The 27,821-nt window shown below is 49.2% G+C and overlaps 2 protein-coding genes across 21 annotated transcripts in view; both read left to right on the top strand.

Moving 5' to 3' along the window:
• Positions 1 to 11,246, top strand: part of THRAP3 (thyroid hormone receptor associated protein 3) — a 98,835-nt gene extending 87,589 nt beyond the window's left edge. For 12 of the 18 annotated variants that reach the window (XM_063608759.1, XM_063608766.1, XM_034961323.3 and 9 more), the window contains 4 exons: positions 2,433 to 2,620; positions 6,779 to 6,977; positions 7,446 to 7,589; positions 9,682 to 11,246. In XM_063608759.1, coding sequence (XP_063464829.1) covers positions 2,433 to 2,620; positions 6,779 to 6,977; positions 7,446 to 7,589; positions 9,682 to 9,903 — 753 coding nt within the window. In that variant the 3' untranslated portion in view covers positions 9,904 to 11,246. The remainder of the gene's footprint in view (positions 1 to 2,432; positions 2,621 to 6,778; positions 6,978 to 7,445; positions 7,590 to 9,681) is intronic. The other 6 variants (XM_034961328.3, XM_063608769.1, XM_055095392.2 and 3 more) reach the window with 1 other exon arrangement.
• Positions 11,247 to 12,172: 926 nt separating this feature from the next.
• SH3D21 (SH3 domain containing 21) lies at positions 12,173 to 27,267 on the top strand. 3 transcript variants are annotated; one of them, XR_004671789.3, is made up of 16 exons: positions 12,173 to 12,308; positions 12,483 to 12,640; positions 12,727 to 12,790; positions 13,052 to 13,170; positions 13,402 to 13,492; positions 13,655 to 13,710; positions 13,803 to 13,848; positions 13,994 to 14,094; positions 14,274 to 14,360; positions 15,435 to 15,477; positions 25,059 to 25,152; positions 25,248 to 25,300; positions 25,430 to 25,524; positions 25,663 to 26,867; positions 26,954 to 27,017; positions 27,095 to 27,153. XR_004671789.3 is itself a non-coding variant. In XM_034961329.3 (16 exons), the coding sequence occupies exons 1-16, from the start codon at positions 12,305 to 12,307 to the stop codon at positions 27,250 to 27,252; spliced, it is 2,397 nt and encodes a 798-aa protein (XP_034817220.3). In that variant the 5' UTR covers positions 12,173 to 12,304; the 3' UTR covers positions 27,253 to 27,267. The 3 variants fall into 3 exon arrangements, 2 of the variants coding, with proteins under 2 accessions (XP_034817220.3, XP_008963297.4); XM_034961329.3 differs by having other exon boundaries at positions 25,663 to 26,826; positions 27,095 to 27,267; XM_008965049.6 differs by having other exon boundaries at positions 25,663 to 26,837; positions 27,095 to 27,267.
• The last annotated feature ends 554 nt before the right edge of the window (positions 27,268 to 27,821 follow it).

The following is a 27,821-nucleotide window of genomic DNA, read 5'->3' as shown; positions in this document are numbered from 1 at the left end:
ATCAAATCAACTGTATACATGCACTATTTCCAACCATGATTTCAGAAAGACATGCATGTCAGAGAAGAGTGAAATATTCATGTCTTAACTTAAGTAGACTGTTTTTAAACAGCTGGTCCAGTTTTTTTTCCTAACATTGTACCATATCTATCATCTGTCAATTACTGTTACTTTAAAGCTAAAGATTACTTTGATGGCCCAGCTATATTTGCAATGATGTGCACGTAAACACTGTTATTAAGAGGTTAAAGCTTGTATACAATCTTTTACTGTGAAATAACTAAATTGGGCTTTAAAAAAATCTTAGTATTTATTGATCTTCATTCACATATACAGTTGAAATTTAAAATAACAGATGGTTATTCCAATGCTGCTGAAACCTTTTCTAAAAAATACTTGTTTTGTTGGTTGAATGTGACGAGAGGCGCTTCTGGGCAGTCTCTCTTCTCTCCCACCCGTCTTTCCTCCTCCGAGTACCCCTTCTCCAGCTTGGTACTAGCCATGTAAAACCCAAGGTTTTCTTTAAAACATCAGAAGAGATCTTGTCCTCCATGCCCCAAAAAAGCCAACTCATTGGAGGTGTTACCCCTGGGAGCAGTGTTGCATTTGTCTTTTTGTCTTTTTTTGCTCTTTGGAGGATGCAGAGGCCCAGTTCCCTCTGTTAGGACACAAATTAAGTGATAAAACAATAAACGGCCGGGCAAGGTGGCTCAAGCCTGTAATCCCAGCACTTTGGGAGGCCGAGGTGGGTGGATCACCTGAGGTCGGGAGTTTGAGACCAGCCTGACCTACATGGTGAAACCCCGTCTCTACTAAAAATACAAAATTAGCCGGGTGTGGTAGTGCATGCCTGTAATCCCAGCTACCTGGGAGGCTGAGGCAGGAGAATCACTTGAACCTGGGAGGTGGAGGTTGCAGTGAGCCAAGATCCCGCCATTGTACTCCAGCCAGGGCAACAAGAGCGAAACTCTGTCTCAAAAAAAAAAAAAGAAAAAAAAAAAGAATAAACCTAGTTTCTGCCACTCCTGCTGTTAAACTTTTTTTTTAAGTTTAGTAGTTCACATATGTAAACTATTAATGCAGAATGAACTGCTCATTTCTTCCTCCCTGAGTTACCTCCATGAGACAAATCCTAATGTGGGATGTCCCGGAACTACCATGCACCTTTGCCCCACTGAGTTTCCCAAGAATTGTTGAAAGCCTTTGCTGCAGTGGTCTGAGCAGGTGTGCTGTTGCTGCTGCAAAACATACCTTCATAGCTGAACTGCTTAGGAAGCCAGCAGAGAAGTTTTTTCCTTCCTTCCTTCCTTCCTTCCTTCCTTCCTTCCTTCCTTCCTTCCTTCCTTCCTTCCTCCCTTCCTTCCTCCCTTCCTTCCTCCCTTCCTTCCTCCCTTCCTTCCTCCCTTCCTCCCTTCCTCCCTTCCTCCCTTCCTCCCTTCCTTCCTCCCTCCCTTCCTTCCTCCCTCCCTTCCTTCTTCCCTCCCTTCCTCCCTTTCTCCCTGTTTCTTTGGTTTCTTTCCCCCTTCCCCTTCCCTTCCCTTTCACCTGATAATACCAGTTTATGAATTCCCCATAGTTTTTGATATTCCCTTTCTAGAGAAATTTCTCAGTATAACTCAGGGTTTTGAAGGCTGCTTAAGTCTTCCATTGTCTCTCTTTGGACTCAGTACTCAGAGATAATTCCAAGTGGAGAATAAGCCATGGGTGGATGCTACAGTATAGGTAGGGGAAGGTAAGCTTTTCTACTCTTAGTGGTGGCTAATCCTGAGCCAGCCCAACCACCTACCTTTCCAGAGCTAATTTTAGCCTTCTCAACTTTTTTTTTTTTTTTTTTTTTTTTTGAGAGATAGTCTCGTTCTATTGGCCAGGATGGAGTGCAGTGGTGCGATCTCAGCTCACTGCAACCTCCACCTCCTGGGTTTAAGCGATTCTTCTGCTTTAGCCTCCCTAGTAGCTGGGATTACAGGCACACGCCACCTCGCTTGGCTGATTTTTGTATTTTTAGTAGAGAACAGGGTTTTGGTTGTTGCCCATGCTGGTCTTGAACTCCTGAGCTCAAGTGATCCACCTGCCTCGGCCTCCCAAAGTTCTGGGATTACAGGCGTGAGCCACTGCACCTGGCCAGCCTTCTCAACTTCTAAACTAGCCAGAGTCATTACTGGGCCAGAAAGGAAACAAAGTGAGATCAATGCATAGCATTTTCAGAAGGCCAGCATCATTGTTTTGGAGAACTGGCGTGGGTTCTGTGAGGGATCCTTATGGAGTAACTTCTGTGGGACGTCCTGCATCCCTTCCAAGCTTGGGTGAGATGCCTCACATTTCCCAGTGCTTCCTCTGCACCCCTCCATTGGAGTAAAAACCACAGTTTGTGGGATGGTTGAGTTGACAGCTCTGAATCCCAGAAACCTTAATTTTGGCTTATCTTTTGATAGGCTGAGGGAAAATACAAAGATGATCCTGTTGATCTCCGCCTTGATATTGAACGTCGTAAAAAACATAAGGAGAGAGATCTTAAACGAGGTAAATCGAGAGAATCAGTGGATTCCCGAGACTCCAGCCACTCAAGGGAAAGGTCAGCTGAAAAAACAGAGAAAACTCATAAAGGATCAAAGAAACAGAAGTACGTAAGCCCCTGTTACCCCTTTCAGACTCTTAAGTTTCTTGTCTGTCCCCTTTGGGCTATACACCAGAGCTTTCAAATCAGAGGAGTTTAGGTTTAGTAATTATAGCAACCTGTTTCTTCTTTTAATCCATGTAAATGTCAAGTAGGGTCCCTAGTTTGAAAACAATTTCTACATCAAAATAGTGTGATCTTTGTCCAAAGAAGGCTTCATAAGAGAAGTTAATCTGTTACATTGACCACAGGGATGGTGTGGAGAATCATTAGAATCATTTGGGAATTCCTTTTGCAGTTTTAGATGTGCCTTTTTCATCACACATTTTCATGGGGAAGTTGTATTTTAGAAATGGCCCAAAGTCATTGTCAAGTAATAACACTGTTTAGTCAAAGAAACAGGGTGGAACTAGATAGTACATGATTGTTGATCTTAAGTGCCTTTTAAACTAGTTTTACAGACAGTTCCAAGAGAGGTGTTCCAGGTACTCCTTAAACAAAGGTGGCATTGTTGAACTTTGTGGGGCAACATTCATGCCTATGTCCTGATGTTTCTGTTTACGTTTTTGAATGTTCCATGACTTTTTAATCATGTGTCACGAAAAGTAGCACAGTTGAAGCCCCATACCTTCTGGTAAGAAGCAACACTTCTGCTGATTTTGAACTTTAGCTGGCAAGCTTTTTTTTTTTTTTTTTTTTTTTTTTTTTTTTTTTTTGAGATGGAGTTTTGCTCTGTTGCCTAGGCTAGAGTGCAGTGGCACAATCTCAGCTCACTGCAACCTCCGCCTCGCGGGTTCAAGTGATTCTCCTGCCTCAGCCTCCTGAGTAGCTGGGATTACAGGTGCCCACCACCACGCCCAGCTAATTTTTTGTGTTTAGAGATGGAGTTTCACCATGTTGGCCAGTCTGATCTTGAACTCCTGACCTCATGATTCACCCACCTCGGCCTCCCAAAGTGCTAGGATTACAGACATGAGCCACTATGCCTGGCCGCGTTTTTATATCAATTTTTCATAACCCCTTGAGATAAATTGAACAGTTAGTGTGATATCCATTTTGCCCATTTGAAAGATAAGCCAAGCTTAGAATAATGTGCCTTACGATCACAAGTATTGGCCAGGTGTAGTGGCTCATGCCTGTAATCCCAGCAGTTTGGGAGGCCGAGGCAGGAAGATCACGTGGTCAGGAGTTCGAGACCAGCCTGGCCAGTATCGTGAAACCCTGTCTCTACTAAAAAAAAAAAAAAAAAAAAAAAAATTAGCCGGGCATGGTGGCGTGCGCCTGTAATCCCAGCTACTCGGGAGGCTAAGGCAGGAGAATCGCTTGAACCTGGGAGGCGGAGGTTGCAGTGAGCCGAGTTTCTCACCACTGCATTCCAGCCTAGGCGACAGAGTAAGACTTCATCTCAAAAAAAAAAAAAAAAAAATCACAAGTATCAGCTGACCTCAAACACGGATCTTTTGTTCTACTTTGTCTCCCATTCCAATGTGTTACTTATGCATTAGGAGCCTTGGCAGCTTTTGGGGCCGCCCATAGATAAAGAACCTGCGAATCCTCAGCAGGAAATGGAAGTGGTAGTACAGTAGTGCCTGGGCCGCCACTTAGAAGTGGAACATGAACCCCTCAAGCATTTCAGAGTTGAGTCTGAATAACTAACTCTGATTTCCTCTCCCTGGAACACATGCCTACCTCTGACTTGCGATGTGACTTTGAACAAGTCCCCTGCAAACCCCGGTATTCTGTGATTTATTTATTTTTATTTTTTATTTTTTTGGAGACACGATCTTGCTCTGTCACCCAGGCTGGAGTGCAGTGGCACGATCATAGCTCACGGCATCCTCGAACTCCTGGGCTCAAGTGATCCTCCTGTCTCAGCCTTCCAACTAGGCTGAGCTAGGAGTACAGGTATGCACCATGATGCCCGGCTAATTTTTAAAAATTTTTTATAGAGACGAGGGCTTGCTATGTTTCCCATGCTGGTCTTGAACTCTTGGCCTCAAGTGATTCCCACCCACCTCCTTGGCCTCCCAAAGCACGGGATTACAGGCATGAGCTACCACACCTGGCCCGTTTTGAGACAGGGTCTTGCTGTGTTGCCCAGGCTGGAGCGCAGTGATGCAATCACTGGCCTACTGTGGCTTTGACCTCCTGGGCTCAAGTGATCTACCCATCTCAGCCTCCCAGTCAGCTGGGACTACAGGTGTACACCATCATGCCTGGCTAATTTTGTATTTCTTGTAGAGTTGAGGTTTTGCCATGTTGCCCAGGATGGTCTAGAACTCCTGGGCTCAAGCAATCTGCCTGCCTTGGCCTCCTGAAGTGCTGGGATTACAGGCATGAGCCACTGTGCCCAGCCAGAACTTTTTTTATGTAACTGAAGAATGACTTACCCAGGTCACACAGCTAATAAGAGACAATGCTGGCCAGATGCGGTGGCTCACGCCTGTAATCCCAGCACTTTGGGAGGCTGAGGTGGGTGGAGCATGAGGTCAGAAGATTGAGACCATCCTGGCCAACATGGTGAAACCCTGTCTCTACTAAAAATACAAAAATTAACCGGGCATGGTGGTGGGTGCCTGTAATCCCCACTGCTCAGGAGGCTGAGGCGGGAGAATCGTTTAAACCCAGGAGGTGGAGGTTGCAGTGAGCCGAGATCGCACGACTGCACTCCAGCCTGGCGACAGAGTGAGACTCCATCTCAACAACAACAAAAAAAGACAATGCAAAGACTCAAATTTGAGGCCTTTTGAGAGTCGTTTTTTTTTTTTTTTTTTTTTTTTTTTTTTTTTTTTTTTTTGAGGTAGAGTCTCGCTCTGTCGCCCAGACTGGAGTGCAGTGATATGGTCTCGGCTCACTGCAACCTCTGCCTCCTGGGTTCAAGTGATTCTCCTGTCTCAGCCTCCTGAGTAGCTGGGTAGCTGGGATTACAGATGCTTTCCACCACACCCAGCTAATTTTTGTATTTTTAGTAGAGATGGGGTTTCGCCATGTTGGCCAGGCTGGTCTCGAACTCCTGACCTCAAGTGATCCAGCTGCCTTGGCCTCCCAAAGTGCTGGGATTACAGGAGAGAGCCACTACGCCCGGCCAGAGAGTCTTATTTTTGAAAACCTCTTGAAATAGCACGGATGTTTAGTGGGGTCAGAGTTGAAGTTACATGAATCCTATGACAGTAACTTAGATTTCCCCTTTGTATGAGTAAGTGTGTGTGGGTGAGGAGCAGGGAGCATGATGCCTTTCATAATGGAAGACTGAGGGAGGGAAAGACAATGATAGGTTACTGACATTTGGCTGGCTCTGCTACTCCTCCACTCCTGGGATCCTGGCCTTGCTGCCCCCTAGAGGTATTCAGTAACCTCCACTATCACATGGCAGGGCTGGTACTGACTTTAGTACATAGATAATGACTCATCGTATTAAGCTAATTTGCCCTAGTCTGTAATTTCCCCTAGATGAAGGAAAGGGAAGGGAAATAACTCTGGGAGAGTTACGCCAGATCCTAGGCTTAGTCACACAACCTGTTTGAGCTCAGTGGGAGGTAATATGTGGAGTCGTGGTATAATTAGTCAGAGCTAGGTTAGAATCCGAGCTCTGCTCACTTCTTTCACCTGAGCCTCCTACCTGTAAAATGAGGGAAATAATACTGAGTTGTATTGTCCTTTACTGCATGCCAGCTATGTTGGTGTAAAGTGTTTAAACACAGTGTTTATTTAGAGAACCCTGTAAGACAGGTAGCATTCCTGTAAGAAATAAAAGTAATAGAAAGCACTAACAGATGATAATATACAAAGCTATTTATCTGGCCCAGTACCAGATACTTTGGAGCTCTCAATATAGTGTTAATTTCCTTCTCCCTTATTAATTCATGCCTGTATCTTAGACTGAGCTCCTGGAGGCCATGGACTGTGTTTTGTTCCTGCTTCTGTGTATGTCATATGTTTATCACAGACTCAGACATAGATGTGTCACTGAACATGACTGACAGAATTGAGAGGAAGTATCTTGGGTGGGTAGGTTGGGGGTGAGCTGGCTTTATAAGGTTACTCATCATCAGTTTCTTCCATCACAGGCATACTTTTGATTGCCCTGTGCTTATCCATGAGGCCCCAGCCAAGCAGTGTCCCCTAGAAAGATGATTGATCACCCTGGCTCTTCTCTTTTCACAGGAAGCATCGGAGAGCAAGAGACAGGTCCAGATCCTCCTCCTCTTCCTCCCAGTCATCTCACTCCTACAAAGCAGAAGAGTACACTGAAGAGACAGAGGAAAGAGAGGAGAGCACCACGGGCTTTGACAAATCAAGACTGGGGACCAAAGACTTTGTGGGTCCAAGTGAAAGAGGAGGTGGCAGAGCTCGAGGAACCTTTGTAAGACCTTCCCCTCTCCCCCTTTCTCTGAGACCCTTGCTCCTACCAACTCTGATTACGTTTCATCAGAATACCAGTTTTGTTGCCTTTGACATAAGTAATCCAATCCAAAGACCCTGGAATCTTTGGTTCTCCTTCCCACATTTCCTGGCCTTTCCATTTTTTGTTACTTTTCTGTTCATAATCACTTAGCTAGAAAGCCTCTTACGGCTTCTGGTCTCAGAACTTCCCCCACTAAACCTTGACTACTGCTGTTTATAGGGAGGCCCTTGGGGCAGGTTTGTCCTCTGTGTAGGCTGCAGACTTGAGATGAGCAGAAAGGGAATGGCTGGAAACCAGCTGACTAGCATATGACTGGAAGACAGCTGTCTATTCCACACCAGAAAAATGTTTGAACAAAAAGCAGGGGGGTTTGTTCCCCATTCCTGGCATGATCCTTTGTTCTTTTTCCCTCATTTATTGCAATAGCAGTTTCGAGCCAGAGGAAGAGGCTGGGGCAGAGGCAACTACTCTGGGAACAATAACAACAACAGCAACAACGATTTTCAAAAAAGAAACCGGGAAGAGGAGTGGGACCCAGAGTACACACCCAAAAGCAAGAAGTATTACTTGGTATGTGTCTGGGGATAACCAGGAAGGGTTAGAGGGCCTTTGACACACACAGTAGCTGATACCAGGCCTTAATTAGTTTGTCCAAAACTGCGATTAAATGTATGTGCAGGATTATTGCACTGGGCCATGTGTACTTGCATAGTGCTAACTAGATGGGTGTCCTCTAGAGAGGCAGTCCTGGTCTTCAAAGGGTTTATCACTGAAGATGTTTGTGGATTCCAAGATAAGCAAGAAGCATTGGTCTTGTCTTTTTAGTCTGTGAACTTGTTTTACTGCTCACCCACCACCACCCTCAGCCTCCCTCATTTCTGTGGATACAGCCATAACCCTTCCCTGATGCCGCTGTCCCTCTCTGCCACTCCTTCATGCAAGAATGACAAGAAAGACCGCTCAGGATCTCTTTGAGGAAAGGGATGTCTCTCCAAAATGAAATGCCAGTGGGGCTTCTCTCATCTAGGCTGTTGATCATTCCTGTGCACTCTGGGCCTCCCTCAGATTAATACTTTTAATAGGCTGAAGTACCTGGCCTTGAGTGAGCTCTCTTGGCCTTGATATGTAACAGCAGACTAAGATCCAAGCTGGTGTGAGTGTTATAACTAAGGTAAAGGAGCAGCTGAATCTCCATCACTTGCCAAAATGGCTGGAATGGATCTGTATTGTCAGTTGGACAGCTAGGAAACAGGTTGTGTGTGGATGGCTATGTGTGGCCACCATCCCTTTTCTAGGGTTGCTGCTGCTGGAAGCTGCTTTGAGGCTACTAGAGGACCTTTGAACTTATCTCTAGGGAATTGTAGTTGGCTGGGCCCGGGTTAGGTTCTGGAGTGGGACTGCTGTAGGGAAAAGATTAAAGGCCCTCTCCCTTGCTCCTATCTGCCACCTGAGAGAGTATTGCCAGCCTGATTCATTTAGTGTGAACAAGCAGCCATGGTCAGAAGAAGCTGACACCTGCTGAGCTGAGCTCCAACAGCCTAAGACCCTAGCTTGTGTGGGGGGTGGTTTAGACTCTGAAGTCATGGGGCTGATAAGGTAATGACTGCTGGTTTTCAAAATGCTTTCTCATTCATTGTTTGATTGGATCCTTCCTTCTGTCTCATGAGATGGTAAGAGCAAGCATTGTTTGAAATGTAGGTTAATCCTTTCCTTGAACTAAGTGAAAAAGAAAAAATGAAATGTAGGTTAAGTGTTTTTCATACCCCGTCACACTGCCTCCTTGCATAAAACAGGGGAGATACAAAATGAGAGTGTGGAGGTGGAGGATCAGGAAAGCCCCAGCCCCAACATTGGATTCTGAGCATTTGGAGTGCAGTGGCATGATCTTGGCTCACTGCAGCCTCTGCCTCCTGGATTCAAGCAGTTCTCCTGCGTCAGCCTCCTGAGTAGCTGGGACTACAGGCGCACACCCCCATGCCTGGCTAATTTTTTTTTTTTTTTTGTATTTTAGTAGAGACGGGGTTTTCACCGTATAGCCCAGGCTGGTCTCGAAATTCTGAGCTCAGACAATCTGCCTGCCTCGGCCTCCCAAAGTGCTAGGATTACAGGCATGAGCCACTGCACCCAGCCGCATTGCCTCCTTTCTTAGCTGCCTAACAACCCAGTTCACATGGAGTTGCACGTTTTGGTGTGATTGGCTTTCTCAAACCCATCCTTTGAGAGAGGATATACTAAATCATATGGAGTTGCTTAAAGTTCCTAAGCTGTTTCCACATTTGCAGAGTGGGAGGTGATAATGATAGGGTAGATATGAGAATTAAATGAGATAGTACATAAATGTCTTACTTCAGTGCTCAGTGACGTTTTTATTTTCTTTAAACTATTAAGGGTTCTTGCTCAGTGAATCATCATCATTGTCAATCATCGTTACAATGCCCAAGCTGTTACCTTAAAATTCCTAACTCACCCAACGGATATTCTCGTGGATCTGAACCACTGGCATTTTTGGAGTGGGGGACAGGGAGAAGTGCAGAAAAGGATCAAAAGGCTGGGTTAGGGCACAGGTTCTTTTGGGAAAGGCACATTTGGGTGCGTGCAGAGAAGAGAGCTCTGGCCACATCTTGTTCACTCTGGCACTGATGGCAATTTTCTTTCCCCTCAGCATGATGACCGTGAAGGTGAAGGCAGTGACAAGTGGGTGAGCCGGGGCCGGGGCCGAGGAGCCTTTCCTCGGGGTCGGGGCCGGTTCATGTTCCGGAAATCAAGTACCAGCCCCAAGTGGGCCCATGACAAGTTCAGTGGGGAGGAAGGGGAGATTGAAGACGACGAGAGTGGGACAGAGAACCGAGAAGAGAAGGACAATATACAGCCCACAACCGAGTAGGGGCCACCCTTGACGGGATTCCTGCCCAGGGGAGAGAGGCGCTGGGAAGATGGCTGGTGAGGAGCTTAAGAGAGGAACCTCAAGAAGATTCTGAAAATCCTACCCCCACCCCCCACCAGCCGCGCAGATTGTACCACCGTGAAAGGCATCCCTGGCGCTGTCTCCCACTGGACAGAGGAGGCTGGCCGTGGGGCCCGGGGGTCAGGCCCAGCTTTTGAGCAGAATACAACGCATTGGGCTTTAGCTGTTTTTCTCATTTGTTGTTGGTGTGTGGGGTGGGGGCAGGGGTAGGGCGGGAGAGCGATGCTTGGATTTTTGTTTCCTATTAGAAACCAACAGTTTTGTTCTAATTTCATTTCATTTGGAGCTAAGATGACTAATTTGATGATTTTCTATCTCTTTTCCCCTGTCCTGATTTTAAAAGCCCCCTCCTTTTTTTTTTTCTTTTTTTAGGCATATGTAGTAATATTAGAAACATTTAATTTGGGAAACTTTGATTCTTGAAAGAGAAAACAAAAGCATGTGAATAAACTTTGAAGTGTTCACCTCAGTTTGGGACCAAACTGCTTGGATCTTTGTAAAAACCGGTTTTGTATGTCAAGGAGGAGTTTAAGGCCTTTCCGACCACCTTGTGTTCCCCTTTTCTGCGCAGCCATGTATCACGTGGAGTTGCTCCTTACCACACCTCACGTGCCCCTGAGCCCTATTTCCTGATTTCTTCTGGGCTGGACTTCCCCGTTCTCCACCAGCAGCTCCAGTATCCCAAACTTTCTAGTCCTGCTGATCCTCTCAGCAACGGGGTGGAAACTGGAGGGCAGTGTCTGGTCTGTTTTCTAAGAAACTTATGAATTCTATTATCTTTACAAATATAAGATGAGAAAATTTTTTCAATATTTTTTATTAATCTTTTTATAAAATGAAAAGAAACTCCTATGATCGATTAAGGAAGGTGGTTATGGCTGGGTGGTTCAGGGGTTTTTTTGGGTTTCTTTTTTTTTTTTCTTTGTCTTTTTAACCTTAAGCTGTTTAAGTTGAAGCATTCTCAGATGTTTGGGGGGAAACATCCTCTTAAAATGGGTCCTTGTGCTTGCCTTCTGGGGAGGCGGTCCTGAGCAGGTGAATCATAAGGCATTTATGCATATGTTATATGCGGACTGCACCCACCTCTCCCCCCCAGCCTTTGCCTCTTGGGTTGTTGTGCTGCTTTCCCCTTACTTTGCTACATTTCTATAGTTAAGTTGGTTTTACTTGAATGATTCATGTTTAGGGGGAAAATGAAAATCTCCCTTAAAATTTGTTTCAACTCCTCCTGCAAATAAAATAAATGAAGTGGCAGATGTAAACGGGCTCTGTTCATTGTCATCCTGAGTATGTGTGTGTGTTAAGGGTGGTAGATAACTTCCCACGGCAGTTTCAGAAAACCTGAAAGACAAAGGGCCTGTGGGACCTTGCGCAGGCTGCTGGAGTCCCAGACACACAGTCGTTCCTGGGAGGAGCATTGTGTACCTTGGACACCCCAGGAGAAACAGATTTTTTCCACTGGTGTCATAGGCAAGGACTTTGGCTTCCTTCGTGGTGGTGGGGCAGGGATCAAGGGATGTGGTTAGTAGGCTCAGCCTTCTACCTGAAAGAGCCTATCCCACATGGACTGGCCATAGGGTGGGCCCTAACCTTCAGACTCCTGCCGGCTGAGGACTCAACTGTGAGCAGAAATCTTGGAAGCTGGTAAAATTCATTCTCCCGGCCTAACTTCCAGGGAAAACCTGGAGGTGTTTTCTGAAACCAAACTAGACCTCTGGCCCCAAAGCAGGGGTCTTTGCTGTGTCCTTCCTATATGGGGGTAGAGAGTGGGTACGGGGCCAGAGAGGAGTACGCCTTGAAGGAAAGCAGACTGGAAGTGTCCACTCAAAGCTATTGCTGGTACAAGGGTAGCCACTTCATTCACTCAAGGCCGGTTTAGAGCGGTTGCTACCTGCTGGGGAGCCCCACCCTGGTATGTGCCTCTCCCCACCTTTTCCCCTCAAGCCAAAAGCTTGTGAGCTGGGGGAAGGTGGGCCTGGAAAGGCTCTGTGCAAATTGTAGCTGGGAGCCTCCGGGCAAAAGCTGAGGCAAAGGGAGAGGCGGCTGGCCTAAAATTTAGGTGGGCGGAAGAACCTGTGACGGAGCTGTGACCGCTGCACAGGCCAGAGACCCTGGAGTCCTCCTCACCCCGGGGTTGGGGGCCAGACCTGCTGAGCCGGGCCGCCCCCTCTCCACACCCACTCCCAGCACCTGGCCCGACCTATCGGCTGGCGGCTACGCCTACTTTACCCTACTGTCTTGCCTCAGGTCGCTCCCTGCGCGGGCCCAGTACTCGGCCGTCAGAGGGAGCTGCCAGGCTCTGGAGGGCGCCCCGGAAACCATGGGTAAGTGCGGAGGCTTTGAGGTGGCCTCTCTCTGCAACCGTGGACATAGCAAGAGCCCACACCACCCCCCGACCCCCGCTGCCCTCTACGGTGCTTGGGCACACGCCCGCCCTAGCCAGGCTGCCCCGGCTGGGCCTTTCTGAGCCGCACGCCGGCCCCGTCTTCCGCCCGCAGAAGTCCTCGTCCTGGCCGGATACCGCGCGCAGAAGGAGGACGAGCTGAGTCTGGCGCCCGGGGACGTGGTCCGGCAGGTGCACTGGGTGCCCGCGCGGGGCTGGCTTCGCGGAGAGTTTGGGGGCCGCTACGGCCTCTTCCCCGAGCGCCTGGTGCAGGTGAGGCCGAGCCAGGGGCGGGCTGTGGGGTCTCAGCGCGCGTCCCCCGGGAGCTGAGAGCGCCTTCCCCGTGCCCTGATTCCCAGGAGATCCCAGAGACCCTGAAGGGCTCCGGAGAGGCGCGGAGGCCGCGCTGTGCGCGCCGCCGAGGTGAGCGCAAGGGCGGGGACGGGCGCCGGTGGGCGGGTGCGCGGAACCAGTGCGACCCCGGCGTCTCCGGCTCTTAGTGACGGGCGCGGCTCTGGGCGGGACCTCGGGGCCGCCCTGCGGTCTGTGATTGGTTCTCGAGTGCAATGCTCCGCCCTGGGGCGGGGCTGGAGGTACCAAAGGCTACGTGCGCGCCTTGCGCTTCCCCCAGCTCTTCTGACTGGGGCGTCCGACTGGAGTTCAGCCGCGCTTGTCCGGTGCTAGGTCATCCTGCCAAACACCCGAGGCCCCAAAGATGGTGCAAAGTGAACTTCAGCTACAGCCCAGAGCAGGCGGACGAGCTGAAGCTGCAAGCTGGGGAGATCGTGGAAATGATAAAGGAGGTGAGGGGTGAGGTGATGGGACCGTTTGGGGGAGGATGATGGAACACGCCTCCCTAGTGAGCGGGGTGGGAAGTGAGGGTGTGGACGGTGGGAATGGCGACGGTGCAGATATGGGGAAGCGCGGGAGGGAAGGAGGGAGGAAGGGGCGCTTGGGCAGAACCAAGGGTGGCAGATTATCCTAGGGACTCTTGGGGCAGAACCAGACGCCTCTGCGTCCTCCCCTCTCCCCAGATTGAGGACGGCTGGTGGCTGGGGAAGAAGAACGGGCAGCTGGGAGCCTTCCCATCCAACTTTGTGGAATTGCTGGACAGTGGGCCCCCAAGTGAGACCTCGACTCTGTGACCCTGTGACTCGCAATCTCCAATGACCCTCCCAGTGGCATGAGCCTGTGATTCACATATCCTGACCCTGTGACCCCTTTGACCCTCTCCCATGACCTAACCTGTGAATTAGCACCCTCCCTAACCTCACTGTCCCCCACTAGGCCTTGGTAACCCAGACATGCCTTCAGTCAGCCCTGGTCCCCAGCGGCCTCCCAAGGTAAGTTGGCTCAGAGTGGGCACAGAGGTGGTGAGTTCCTCTTGGGGTGGTTGGAGGCTCATCTAGTTCCTCCCTGCCCCTTCCCCCACTAGCTGAGCAGCCTGGCCTATGACAGCCCTCCAGACTACCTGCAGACAGGTGAGCACCCATCCAAAGGGTCCCCCACTCCCTCAGCCACTCCCAAGGTTGTGACTTGGTGGGCCAGCTAGGCTGATGGAGGTGGGGGCTGCTGATGGATGGGGGAGGCTTGGCTTCAGAGGACAGTGGACTGACCTCTTCCCAGTCTCCCACCCTGAGGTCTACAGGGTCCTGTTTGACTACCAGCCTGAGGCCCCAGACGAGTTGGCGCTGCGGAGGGGGGACGTGGTGAAAGTACTCAGCAAGGTGTGCGAGGAACAGGGTGGGGGGGCCCAGGGAAGCGGGTGTTGAGAAAGGGTGGACCTGCACATGTACCCCCTGAATCTAAAATAAACGTTGAAATTATATCTATAAGAAGGAGTGGGACCCCGGAAAGGACCTTGGGGGACCTGGCTCACCTCCCCACTGGCGTGTTTCTTTTCCAGACCACAGAGGATAAGGGCTGGTGGGAAGGAGAGTGTCAAGGACGAAGAGGAGTTTTTCCAGACAACTTTGTACTCCCACCACCCCCAGTGAGTACAGAGCCAAGACACTCAGGTGGCAGGGGCAGGCTATTTTGGACAAAGGTGGGGATCATGGGCACTCTCCGGACCTAGCTGGAGGGTCACTAAATGAGGGTGGACCTAGACATGTGGGGGCTCCTTTTGGATTCTAATACCGGTTGAGTATCGCTTATCTAAAAGGCTTGGGACCAGAAGTGTTTCGGATTTGGGAATTTTTGCATATACATGAGATAGCTGCTGGGTGCGGTGGCTCACGCCTGTAATCCCAGCACTTTTGGGAGGCCGAGGCGGGTGGATCACGAAGTCAGGAGTTCAAGACTAGCCTGGCCAACATGGTGAAACCCCATCTTTACTAAAAATACAAAAATTAGCTGGGCGTGGTGGCATGCATGTGTAATCCCAGCTACTCGGGAGGCGGAGGTTACAGTGAGCCGAAATTGTGCCATTGCACTCCAGCCTAGGCGACAAGAGCAAGACTCTATCTCAGAAAGAAAAAAGAAAAAAAAGATAGCTTGGGAATGGGACCCCAACCTAAACACGAAATTCATTTATGTTTCATATACACCTTAAACCATAGCCTGAAGGTGATTTTGTGCAGTATTTTTAATAATTTTGTGCATGAAACAAATTTTGACTGAGACCTGTCACATGAGTTAGGTCAGGTGTGGAATTTTCCACTTAAGGCGTTATGTTGGCACTCAGAAAGTTTCAGATTTTGGAGCATTTTAGATTTTTTTTTTTTTTTTCTTGAAGACAGAGTCTCGCTCTGTTGCACAGACTGGAGTGCAGCGGCAGGATCGCCACTCACTGCAACCTCCCCCTCTCAGGTTCAAGCGACTCTCCTGCCTCAGCCTCCAGAGTAGCTGGGATTACACGTGCATGCTACCATATCCAGCTAATTTTTGTATTTTTAGTAGAGACGGGATTTTGCCATGTTGGCCAAGCTGGTCTCGAACTTCTGTCCTCAAGTGATCCACTCCCAAAGTGCTGGGATTATAGGTGTGAGCCACCACGCCTGGTCTGCATTTTGGATTTCTGATTTTTAGATTAAGGATGCTCAACCTTTACTTCTTTTCGGCATAGATCAAGAAGCTGGTCCCACGGAAAGTGGTATCTCGGGAATCAGGTGAGCGCCCGGGGAGCCTGGGATTGGGGGGTGTTCTCTGGGAGACCCACCAGTCCCGTTGCTTATAAACACCCACAGCACCCCAGTGGTCCAGTATGCCCCTATAGGAGCCCCCTCACCTGTGGGTCAAAAGCTGGGTAGGAATGTATGTGAATCAATGTGTGGGTCAGTTCGTGTGTGTGTTAATATGTCAGTGTTGCTCTGTGTGTCTTGAGAATGTGGCTATTGGTGGGTATAGATTTGTTTCATTGTGTAAGGAAACATATGAATATGTCTGTTCATATATAAGACTGTGTATGTTCACGTGTCTTATGTGTCAGTGAATAGCTCTCTGTGTGTCTGTGGGATGTCTTTTTATTTATCTTTTTTTATTTATTTTTTTGAGATGGAATCTCGCTCTGTCGCCCAGACTGGAGTGCAGTGGCTCAATCTCGGCTCACTGCAAGCTCCGCCTCCTGGGTTCACACCATTCTTCTGCCTCAGCCTCCCAAGTAGCTGGGACTACAGGCGCCCGCCACCACGCTCAGCTAATTTTTTGTATTTTTAATAGAGATGGGGTTTCACCATGTTAGCCAGGATGGTCTCAATCTCCTGACCTCGTGATCCACCCGCTTCAGCCTCCCAAAGTGCTGGGACTACAAGTGTGAGCCATTGCGCCCAGCCTTATTTATCTTTTAATGTAATATTTGGTACATGTCAAAAGTATATATAACACATATGTTATAAAATTTAACACCCACGGGCCAGGCACAGTGGTTCATGCCTGTAATCTCAGCACTTTGGGAGGCCAAGTCAAGTGGATCACCTGAGGTTAGGAGTTCAAGACCAGCCTGGCCAACATGGCAAAACCTTGTCTCTACTATAAAAATACAAAAATTAGCCAGGCGTGATAGGCATGCCTGTAATCCCAGCTATTTGGGAGGCTGAGGCAGGAGAATCACTTGAACCAGGGAGGGGGAGGTTGCAGTGAGCTGAGATCATGCCACTGTACGCCAGCGTAGGTGAGAGTGAGACTCTGTCTCAAAAAAAAAAAAAAAATTAACACCCACGAACACCCATGGTATGTCACCTAAACCTAAGGACTAGAACATTGCCTGTTGTTTGTGTCCTCCTCCTCTTTCCCATTCTACCACTTCCCTCACCCCAAAGGTAACCACTATCTTCAATTTTATGTTTATGGTTCCCCCAAGTTTTTAAGTTTTCTTACAAAAGTATGTGTCTAAACACTGTATCACTAAATTCATTTTTGTTTTTGAGCTTCATAAAAATGGTAGCATGTTTATAGTCTTCTGAGACTTGCTGTTTTTTTTGGTTTGTTTGTTTGTTTTTTTTTATGGAGACAGAGTCTCTCTCTGTTGCCCAGGCTGGAGTGCAGTGGCACAGTCTCCCCTCACTGCAAACTCTGCCTCCCAGGTTCAAGCGATTCTCCTGCCTCCGCCTCCCAAGTAGCTGGGACTACAGGCACCCACCACCATGCCCGGCTAATATTTTGTATTTTAGTAGAAACGGGGTTTCACTGTGTTGCCCAGGCTGGTCTTGAACTCCTGAGCTCAGGCAATCCGCCTGCCTTGGCCTCCCAAAGTGCTAGGATTACAAGCGTGAGCCACCGTGCCTGGCTGAGATTTGCTGTTTTTTGTTGTTATTGTTTGTTTGTTTGTTTGTTTGATTGTTTTTAGACAGAGTCTGCACTGTTGCCCAGGCTGGAGTGCAGTGGCGCAATCTGGGCTCACTGCAAGCTCTGCCTCCCGGGTTCACGCCATTCTCCTGCCTCAGCCTCCCGAGTAGCTGGGACTACAGGCGCCTGCCATCACGCCCAGCTAATTTTTTGTATTTTTAGTAGAGATGGGGTTTCACCATGTTAGCCAGGATGGTCTCAATCTCCTGACCTCATGATCCGCCCGCCTTGGCCTCCCAAAGTGCTGGGATTACAGGCGTGAGCCATCGCGCCCGGCCTAAAACCTTTAAAATGTTGCTTTTTACATTAGTGCTTTTATTCATGTAGTGATTTTAATGAGTGATACAATTATACCTTTTTCCCTATGGACAATGAGTTGTTCCAGCATCATTTATTATGTTCTACATGTGAGTTTTATACAATTTGGGGGGTTTCTTTTTTTTTTGAGAAAGGGTCATTGGGTCTTTGTTGCCCTGGTTGGAGTACAGTGGCAATTGTAGCTCATTGCGGCTTCAACCTCCTGGGCTTAAGCGATTCTTTCACCTCAGCCTCTCTTGTAGCTGGTACTACAGGTACAAGACACCATGTGCAGCTAATCTTTTAATCTTTTTGTAGAGATGGGGTCTCACTGTGTTGCCCAGGCTGGTCTCAAACTCCTGGGCTCAAGCAATTCTCCTGTCTTGGCCTCCCAAAGTGCTGGGATTAGAGGTGTCAGCCATGGTGCCTGGCTTAGTTTTATACATAAAACTATAATTTTCTTTTTTTTTTTAATTTTTTTGAGACAGAGTCTTGCTTTGTCACCCAGGCTGGAGTGCAGTGGTGAGATCTCGGCTCACTGCAAGCTCCGCCTCCCGGGTTCATGCCATTCTGCTGCCTCAGCCTCCCGAGTTGCTGGGACTACAGGCGCCCACTACCACGCCCGGCTAATTTTTTGTATTTTTAGTAGAGACGGGGTTTCACCATGTTAGCCAGGATGGTCTTGATCTCCTGACCTCATGATCCGTCCGCCTTGGCCTCCCAAAGTGCTGGGATTACAGGCGTGAGCCACCGCACACGGCCATAAGACTATAATTTTCATAAGATTTATTCCCAGATATTCTTAGGTATCTCAGAGTTTTTATTGTGTCTTTTAAAAAATAGACATTCTTCTGTTTATTGCAGGAATACAGAAATGCATTGATTTTTGTATATTGTTTTTATAGCCAGCCATGGTGCTAAACTCTGATTATTTCCAGCAATTCATTTGTAGATTCTTACAAGTTTCCTGTGAAGACAGACATATCATTTGTGAATAATAATTTTTGTGTCATTCTCTTCACTCCTGCCTTTTAATTTCATTTTGTGAATTTATTATAGTTATTAGGATCTCTCATACAATATTAAATAGAAGTAGTGATGGTGAACATCATTGTCATGTTCCTGATTTTGAATCTAGTTTTCCCTTTTCTTCTTTTTACTGTCTTTTGAGACAGAGTCTCATTCTGTCGCCTAGGTTGGAGTGCAGTGGCGCGATCTCAGCTCACTGCAACCTCCATCTCCCGGGTTCAAGCAATTCTCCTGCTGCAGCCTCCCAAGTAGCTGGGACTACAGGTGTGCACCACCACATCCAGCTAAATTTTTTTGTATTTTTAGTAGAGACAGGGTTTATGTTGGCCAGGCTGGTCTCGAACTCCTGACTTTGTGGTCTGCCCGGCTTGGCCTCCCAAAGTGCTGGGATTACAGATGTGAGCCACCACACCTGGCCTATCTGGTGGATCTTATATAAGATGGGAATGGGCCGGGCTTGGTGGCTTATGCCTGTAATCCCAGCACTTTGGGAGGCTGAGGCGGGTGGATCATGGGGTCAAGAGACGGAGACCATCTTGGCTAACATGGTGAAACCCCGTCTCTACTAAAAATACAAAAAATTAGCCAGGCATGGTGGCACATGCCTGTAGTCCCAGCTACTCGGGAAGCTGAGACAGGAGAATTGCTTGTTCACCCAGGAGGCAGAGGTTGCAGTGAGCCGAGATCGCGTCACTGCACTCCAGCCTGGGTGACAGAGCGAGACTCTGTCTCAAAATAAATAAATAAATAAATAAGATGGGAATCATCTTTCCTTGCAAGCTGGTAAAACTTGTCTGTAAATTCATCTTGCCATATTTTTTTTCATTATGGGATTATTTTAAACAACTTCTTCAATTTCTTTAATAGTTAAAGTCAGGGAAAAATTCTTGAATCAATTGTGGAGTTACATGTTTTTAACTATCTATTTTATGTAAGTTTTCTAATTATTTGCGTAAAGTTGTTCATAGTATACTCTTTTATTTTGGAGAGACAGGGTCTTGCTGTGTTGCCTAGGCTGGAGTGTGGTGGCACAATGGGAGCTCACAGCAGCCTCAAACCTCAAGTGATCCTCCCACTTCAGCCTCCCGAGTAGCTAGGACTATAGGTGTGCACCACCACACCTGGCTAGTTTTTAAGTTTATTGTAAAGAAAAGGTCTTGCTATGTTGCCCAGGCTGATATTGAACTCCTGTGCTCAAGTGATCCTCCTGCCTTGGCCTCCCAAAATACTGGGATTACAGTTGTGAGGCACTTCACTCAGCTGTTTTTGTTATCTTTTTAATGACAACTGTCCTAGTGGGTATGAAGTGGTATCTCATTGTGGCTTTGATTTGCATTTCTCTGATGGCTAATGATGCTGAACATATTTTCTTTTTTTTTTTTTTTTTTTTTTTTTTTGAGACGGAGTCTCACTCTGTCACCCAGGCTGGAGTGCAGTGGTGCGATCTCGGCTCACTGCAAGCTCCGCCTCCCGGGTTCACGCCATTCTCCTGCCTCAGCCTCTCCGAGTAGCTGGGACTACAGGCGCCCGCCACCACACCCGGCTAATTTTTCGTATTTTTAGTAGAGACGGGGTTTCACTGTGTTAGCCAGGATGGTCTCGATCTCCTGACCTCGTGATTCACCCGCCTTGGCCTCCCAAAGTGCTGGGATTACAAGCGTGAGCCACCGCGCCCGGCCCGATGCTGAGCATATTTTCATGTGCTTATTTCTTTTGGAGAAATGTCTGTTTGGATCCTTTGCCCATTTAAAAAATTGGATTATTTGTCTTTTTACTATTGAGTTAGAAGAGTTCTCTATATATTCTAGATAAAAGTCCCTAATCATATATATGCATATATATATATGGTTTGCAATATTTTCTCCCATTCTTTTTTTTTTTTTTTAGTCTTGCTCTGTCACCCAGGCTGGAATGCAGTGGCATGATCTCAGCTCACTGTAACCTCTGCCTCCTGGGTTCAAGCGATTTTCCTGCCTCAGCCTCCCAAGTAGCTAGGATGACAGGCGTGCGCCACCACACCCGGCTAATTTTTTGTATTTTTAGTAGAGATGGGGTTTTGCCATGTTTCCCAGGTGGTCTTGAACTCCTGACCTTGTGATCCACCCACCTCGGCCTCCCAAAGTTTTTCTCTCATTCTTTAGGTTGTCTTTTCACTTTCTTGATGGTGTCCCTTGATGTACAAAAGTTTTAAATTTTGATGAAGTCCCATTTATCTATTTTTTTGGTTGGCTGTGCTTTTGAACCAATGTCAAATCCCAAGATTACACTCCAAATTGAGCTGCCTTCAACTTAGCCAGTTAAGCTGCTGATCCTCACAGTTTGCCCTACCCTGCAGAACATCCATGTGGACCAAGCTGAGGGGCCTGGGATGAAAACGGCCCTAGGCAAGAACATTATCAAGCATACAAAATGCTCTGCAAATTATCCCAGCGCTCAAGAACATTATCAAGCATACAAAATGCTCTGCAAATTATCCCAGCGCTTTGGGAGGCTGAGGCGGGCAGATTGCTTGAGGTCAGGAGTTTGAGAACAGCCTGACCAACATGGCGAAACCCTGTCTCTACCAAAAAATACAAAAATTAGCAGGGCGTGGTGGCGGGCACCTGTCATCCCAACTATCTGGGAGGCTGAGGCACAAGAATCGCTTGAACCTGTGAGGTGGAGGTTGTAGTGAGCCAAGATCACGCCACTGCACTCCAGCCTAGGTGACAGAGCGAGACTTTGTCTCAAAAAAAAAAAATCCTTTGCAAATTATCTCATGCCTTTGGATAATTTCCAGAGCATTGAAATGGTTGTTGGATTTTTCTTTTTCTTTTTGTTTTGCGGGGGGAAGGAGTCTCGCTCTGTCTCCCAGGCTGGAGTGTAATGGCATGATCTCAGTTCACTGCAACCCCTGCCTCCCAGGCTGGAGTGTAATGGCATGATCTCAGCTCACTGCAACCCCTGCCTCCTGGGTTCAAGCGATTCTCCCGCCTTAGCCTTCTGAGTAGCTGGGATTACAGGCATCCAACATCATGCCCGGCTAATTTTTTTATTTTTGTAGAGTGGGGGTTTCACCTTGTTGGCCAGGCTGGTCTCGAACTCCTGACCTCAGGTGATCCGCCCACCTCGGCCTCCCAAAGTGCTGGGATTACAGGCGTGAACCACCGCACCCGGCCTGTTGGATCATTTTTGTCCAGCTTCATAGTTGCCTTGTGAAGAGAGGATTTGTCCACCACCTCATTCAGCCAGAGCCAAATCCTGCTTCTGTCATTCCTCCCTCCTAACATTGCTGTCACGCTGTTCATTCCTTGTCTCACTGCACCTCTAGTTTACAAATTCTCTAGCCTTTTGGCTCTGTTTACTCTGCTCTGTAACCTGTACTGGTAACATAAGCAATATACCTGTAAATAAGTGGATTTATGTTGCATTTCTTTTTCAAGAATGCTGTTTTTCATCTCTAGTAATTCCATTTTCTGTGTGATAACTTTCCAAACCTGCGTGGTTATTCCTGATTGTCCTTTGTTGCATGCACATCCTGAATTTCTTCAAATATTTTATACGTAACTATGCAGTGTTCTCTACCTGACAGTTCCACTATCTGTTGTGTGTTGTGTCTGCTGACTCCATTCTTGGTGACCTGCCCTCTAGCGTGTTTTATGACCTTTATTTATGAGCTGATAGCTGGATTTTAATCTGTGGGACTCTTGCAGGCCTTAGTAGAAGAAGACTTCTTCCAGTGAGAATTTGCTTTTATTTTTTGTTTTGTTTTGTTTTGAGATGAAGTCTCGCTCTGTCGCCCAGGCTGGAATGCAGTGATGCAATCTCAGCTCACTGCAACCTCCTCCTTCCGGGTTCAAGCAATTCTCGTGCTTCAGCCTCCCCAGTAGCTGGGATTACAGGCACGCGCCACCACGCCTGGCTAATTTTTGTAGTTTTAGTAGAGATGAGGTTTCACCATGTTGGCCAGGCTGGTCTCGAACTCCTGACCTCAGGTGATCCACTTGCCTCGGCCTCCCAAAGTGTTGGGATTACAGGCGTGAGCCACCACGCCCGGCCGAGAATTTGCTTTTACTTCTCCCAGTAGCCAGAGAACACCACCCACCAGAAGCTGCTTCGGTCCTCCTGAAGAAAGGTAGCACTGCTGTGTGGTACTGAGCTTGGGGCCTGTGGTGAGGTGAGGGAGCAGAGCCCAAGGCCCTTGGCTTCACATCACAGGGCCCAGGCTCAGTAGCCACAGAGCAGAGCTGCCCTCCCTCCCTCCGCCTTTCTGGCTTCAGTTCTCTCTCTTTTTTTTTTTTTTTGGAGACTGAGTTTTGCTCTTGTTACCCAGGCTGGAGTGCAATGGTGTGATTTGGCTCACTGCAACCTCCGCCTCCCAGGTTCAAGTGATTCTCCTGCCTCAGCTCCCCATGTAGCTGGGACTGAAAGCACTGGGATTACAGGCGTGAGCCACTGGGAGTGCTGGGATTACAGGTGTGAGCCACTGCACCCAGTCCAGTCCTCTCTTTTGTAGACCTCCTTTACCTCTTTTAAGTCCAATTGTGCCTCAAAATTGTGTCCTCAGCAGGATATAATTGCTTCCTAGTGGGAGCACCCTACAGAGCACCTAATCAGCCATACTGTAAGAATGTAAGAAGTCAAAGTTAACATTTACTGAGCTTTGACCATCTGGCTGCCAAACAGTCTTCTAAGCACCTCGCATGTATTAAGTCACTCAGACCTCACAACCACCCTATAAGGTGTGTGTTAGTTGTCCATGTTTTATGAATGAGGACATTGAGGCATAGATCACTTAGCAAGTTCTCACACAACTAGTAAGGAGTGGAGCTGAAATTCAGAGCCTGGTGTCTGGCTGTGGGATCCATGCCCCCAACCACTGTCAGATTTGTGGATTCGTATACGTATCTGCGTGTGATTATATGTAGGAGTTAACATCAGCACTTGTGCACATGCCAGAGTGGCTGTTTTTCTATAGATCTGAATGTCACTGTGTGTAACTGCCTTCAAGTAAGTGATGCTGATGTCACCTTAGTGTGCCCTTCTCTGGCCACCCCATTTAAAATGGTTCCTTCCTCTGCCTAGTGTTTTTTTGTTTTGTTTTGTTTTTTTGAGACAGAGTTTAACTCTTGTCGCCCAGGCTGGAGTACAGTGGCGCGATCTTGGCTCACTGTAACCTCTGCCCTCCCAGGTTCAAGCAATTTTCCTGCCTCAGCCTCTGGAGTAGCTGGGATTACAGGCGCACGCCACCATGCCTGGCTAATTTTTGTATTTTTAGTAGAGACGGGGTTTCACCATGTTGACCAGGCTGGTCCTGAACTCCTGACCTCAAGTGATCTGCCTACCTTGGACTCTCAAAGTGCCAGGATTACAGGTGTGGGCCACCACGCCTGGCCCCTTCTGCCTAGTCTTGTCAGTCACGCTTAATAACTCTCTAACACACTATGTATTTTACTCCTTGTATTTATATCTGCTTCCCCAATAGAACACAAGTTCAGTCTGGCTGCTGTGGGAAGAACACACTCTAGGTGGGATGGGTACAGCCAAATCCCAGGTTGGAGGCTGTTGGAATGTCCAGGTGAAGGTGGTGGTGACTTGATCTAGAGCACTTAGTGGTGGAGGTGGTGACAAGTGATTGACTTCAGGAAATATTGGGACAGTAGTGTGGACAGGATTTGCTGATGGTTTGGATGTCTCATAAGGAAATAAAAGGAGTCATTTGTCATCCAAACAAGTGGGTAAATGAGCCAGATGGGGACTGTGGGGTAAGGGGTAGGTTCAAGGGGCATGGGTTTGGGAAGCAAGAGATTGGTTTGGGATATGTTAAGAGTGTGATGCCCATCAGCTCTCCAAGTGTAAATATTGAGAGGGAAGTCAGATATGAGTCTGGAGTCAGAGAGGAAGGAGCTAGAGATGAAAATTTGGGAGTCATTGACTTATTGATGAAAATTAAACCCATAAGACTGGGTGAGATCTTTTAGAGAGTAAATGAGAGAGAATATAAAGAATTCTGAGGGTGGGCTGGGCGCGATGGCTCACGCCTGTAATGCCAGCACGTTGGGAGGCCTGAGGCAGGCTGGGTCACTTGAGGTCAGGAGTTCGAGACCAGCCTGGCCAACATGGTGAAACCCCGTCTCTACTAAAAATACAAAAATTGGCCGGGCGCAGTGGCTCACACCTGTAATCCCAGCACTTTGGGAGGCCAAGGCAGGTGGATCACGAGATCAGGAGATCGAGACCATCATGGCTAACACGGTGAAACCCCATTTCTACTAAAAATACAAAAAGAAATTAGCCGGGTGTGGTGGAGGGCACCTGTAGTCTCAGCTATTCGGGAGGCTTGAGGCAGGAGAATGGCGTGAACCAGGGAGGCAGAGCTTGCAGTGAGCTGATGATCGCACCACTGGGCGACAGAAGCAAGACTCCCTCTCAAATAATAATAATAATAATAATAATAATAATAATAATAATACAAAAATTAGCCGGGTGCGGTGGCGCATAGTCAAACAAGATTAACCTCCTGCCCATAGTCCCCTGCACACAGCACAAGACAGGGCTAGCGACTGTCAGATGGATGAATGCTCCACTCCTCTCTTCCCAGCTCCTATTAAGGAACCAAAAAAGTTGATGCCCAAAACATCCCTCCCCACAGTCAAGAAGCTAGCAACAGCCACCACTGGGCCCAGCAAAGCCAAGTAAGGAGCAGGATGGGGTTGGGGGAAGGAGGAGGGTAGGAGGCAACGCCCCTCCCTGTGCCCCACCCTGAGGGCCTGATGAAGATATGTTCCAGGACATCTCGGACACCCAGCAGGGACAGTCAGAAGCTCACCTCCCGAGACTCAGGCAAGGGCTGCCTTCCTCCAGTGCGGGGAGGACTGGAGGACAGGGATGGGGTGGCTGTGCGGAGGGACAGAGGTGGGAAGAGACTGAGGGTCAGAGTAGGCTTGGGTCCCTGAGGTTCTGCTCTCTTAGGCCCCAATGGTGGCTTCCAAAGTGGGGGTTCGTATCACCCTGGCCGAAAGCGATCCAAAACCCAGACTCCCCAGCAACGCTCTGTGTCCAGTCAGGTGAGGGGCGGGAGACATGGGAGAGTGGGGATGCTGGGCAGAGGCTGGTTCCCAGCTGTGGTGTGCACGGGTGAAGTCTCCCAGGCCAAGGAGAACCAGACTCAACCTCAGCTGAGACTTCACCTCCCATCACGGCAGGAGGAAGAGCACAGCAGCCCGGTAAAGGCCCCCTCTGTGAAGAGAACCCCCATGCCGGACAAGACTGCCACCCCAGAGAGGCCCCCAGCTCCAGAGAACGCCCCCAGCTCCAAGAAGATCCCGGCTCCTGACAAAGTCCCCTCCCCAGAGAAGACCCTCACTCTAGGGGACAAGGCCTCTATCCCAGGGAACTCCACCTCCGGGAAGATCCCAGCTCCTGACAAAGTCCCCACCCCAGAGAAGATGGTGACTCCAGAGGACAAGGCTTCTATCCCAGAGAACTCCATCATCCCAGAGGAGACCCTGACTGTGGACAAACCCTCCACTCCAGAGAGGGTCTTTTCAGTGGAAGAGTCCCCTGCCCTAGAAGTCCCACCTATGGATAAAGTCCCTAATCCAAAGATGGCCCCTCTGGGGGATGAGGCCCCCACTCTAGAAAAGGTCTTGACCCCAGAGCTTTCTGAAGAAGAGGTGTCCACCAGAGATGACATTGAATTCCATCACTTCTCTTCGGAGGAAGCCCTGCAGAAGGTCAAGTACTTTGTAGCCAAAAAGGATCCATCATCCCAGGAGGAGGCCCACACGCCAGAGGCACCCCCACCCCAGCCTCCTTCCTCAGAGAGGTGCCTGGGAGAGATGAAATGTCCCCTAGTTAGAGGGGACAGCTCCCCACGCCAGGCTGAGTTGAAGTCTGGGCCAGCGTCCAGGCCTGCCCTTGAGAAGCCCCACCCCCACGAAGAGGCTACAACCCTTCTAGAGGAGGCACCTTCCAAAGACGAGAGGACCCCTGAAGAGGAGGCACCCCCCAACGAGGAGAGGCCTCTGAGAGAGGAGGTGCTCCCCAAAGAGGGAGTGGCTTCCAAAGAGGAGGTGCTCCCCAAAGAGGGAGTGGCTTCCAAAGAGGAGGTGACCCTGAAAGAGGAATTACCCCCAAAAGAGGTGCCCCCTAAAGAGGAAGTGGCTCCAAAAGAGGAGGTGCCCCCTATAGAAAGAGCCTTTGCCCAAAAAACACGTCCTATCAAGCCGTCTCCAGACTCCCAAGAGACGCTCACGCTCCCCTCCCTGGTCCCGCAAAACTACACGGAAAACAAGAATGAAGGAGTTGATGTAACGTCGCTGAGGGGCGAGGTGGAGTCTCTAAGGAGGGCGCTGGAGCTGATGGAGGTGCAGCTGGAGTGAGTGGGCAGTGGCGGGGGTTGTGGAAGGTAGGGTTCCCCCTAGCCCTCACCTGCGCAGCCCCTCACCTCCAGCCCTCACCTGCCCAGCCCCTCACCTCCGCCTCGGCCCGCAGGAGGAAGCTGACCGATATCTGGGAGGAGCTGAAGAGCGAGAAGGAGCAGCGCCGGCGGCTGGAGGTGAGGCGCGGGTCCCGGCGGGAGGGGGCTGACGGCGGGTGGCCCCCTGACAAAGTCTCCACCTCACTCCCGACCAGGTCCAGGTGATGCAGGGGACCCAGAAGTCCCAGACCCCGCGCATCATCCACACGCAGACGCAGACCTACTGAGGGTGGGCCTGGGAAGGGACCGCAGCCTGACCTGGCTGGGGCCACCCACGTCCTTGCACACGACTTTGGGAAACGCGAGAAAGTAAACTGCCTAGCACGGCGCCACGCCGGTCTGGTCGCTGGGGGTGGGGCCTGCGCGGGGGCAGGGCCTGGGCCTCCGCATTCCTGACGGTCCCTCCCAGGCACATCTGGCCAACGTGTGGCTCCCATTACCGTTCCCAAGGCCTGCGCGCGGCTATTTTTATCCACCGGATGGTGAGGGGCGGGGGAGGGTGTCTCCTTCGGACTCCAGCCGCGCACTGGAGAAATGGCGGGCAGGAGGGGCCCAGGCGGGGTCGGGCTCTGACGCCCGGCCTAGATTCCGGAATCCAGCTGTGCGCCGGGGAGGAGCCGGGCGGGCCTTCTCGCCAGCTCGGACCCCTCCCAGCTGGCCTCCCTGTCCGCTCAGAGGGACTCCTGCCCTCTCGCTTGAACGCACCTCGGCGCAGACGTGAAGTCCACTGTCCAGCCCAAGCACGCATGCTTACACAGGGGCTAGCAGCACCTTAGCCTCGAGGTCAGGGTCCTGAGGCCTGGTGTGTGTGTCATTGCAATGTATGAACCCAGGGCACTGTGGGGACAGGGCGACGTGTGTCCAGGCGTTTGCCGGTAAGGA

This window comes from Pan paniscus, chromosome 1 (genome assembly GCF_029289425.2).
Source record: "Pan paniscus chromosome 1, NHGRI_mPanPan1-v2.0_pri, whole genome shotgun sequence".
In the NCBI taxonomy this organism is placed as follows: Eukaryota; Metazoa; Chordata; class Mammalia; order Primates; family Hominidae; genus Pan; species Pan paniscus.
This window is presented reverse-complemented; position numbering and strand designations above follow the sequence as displayed.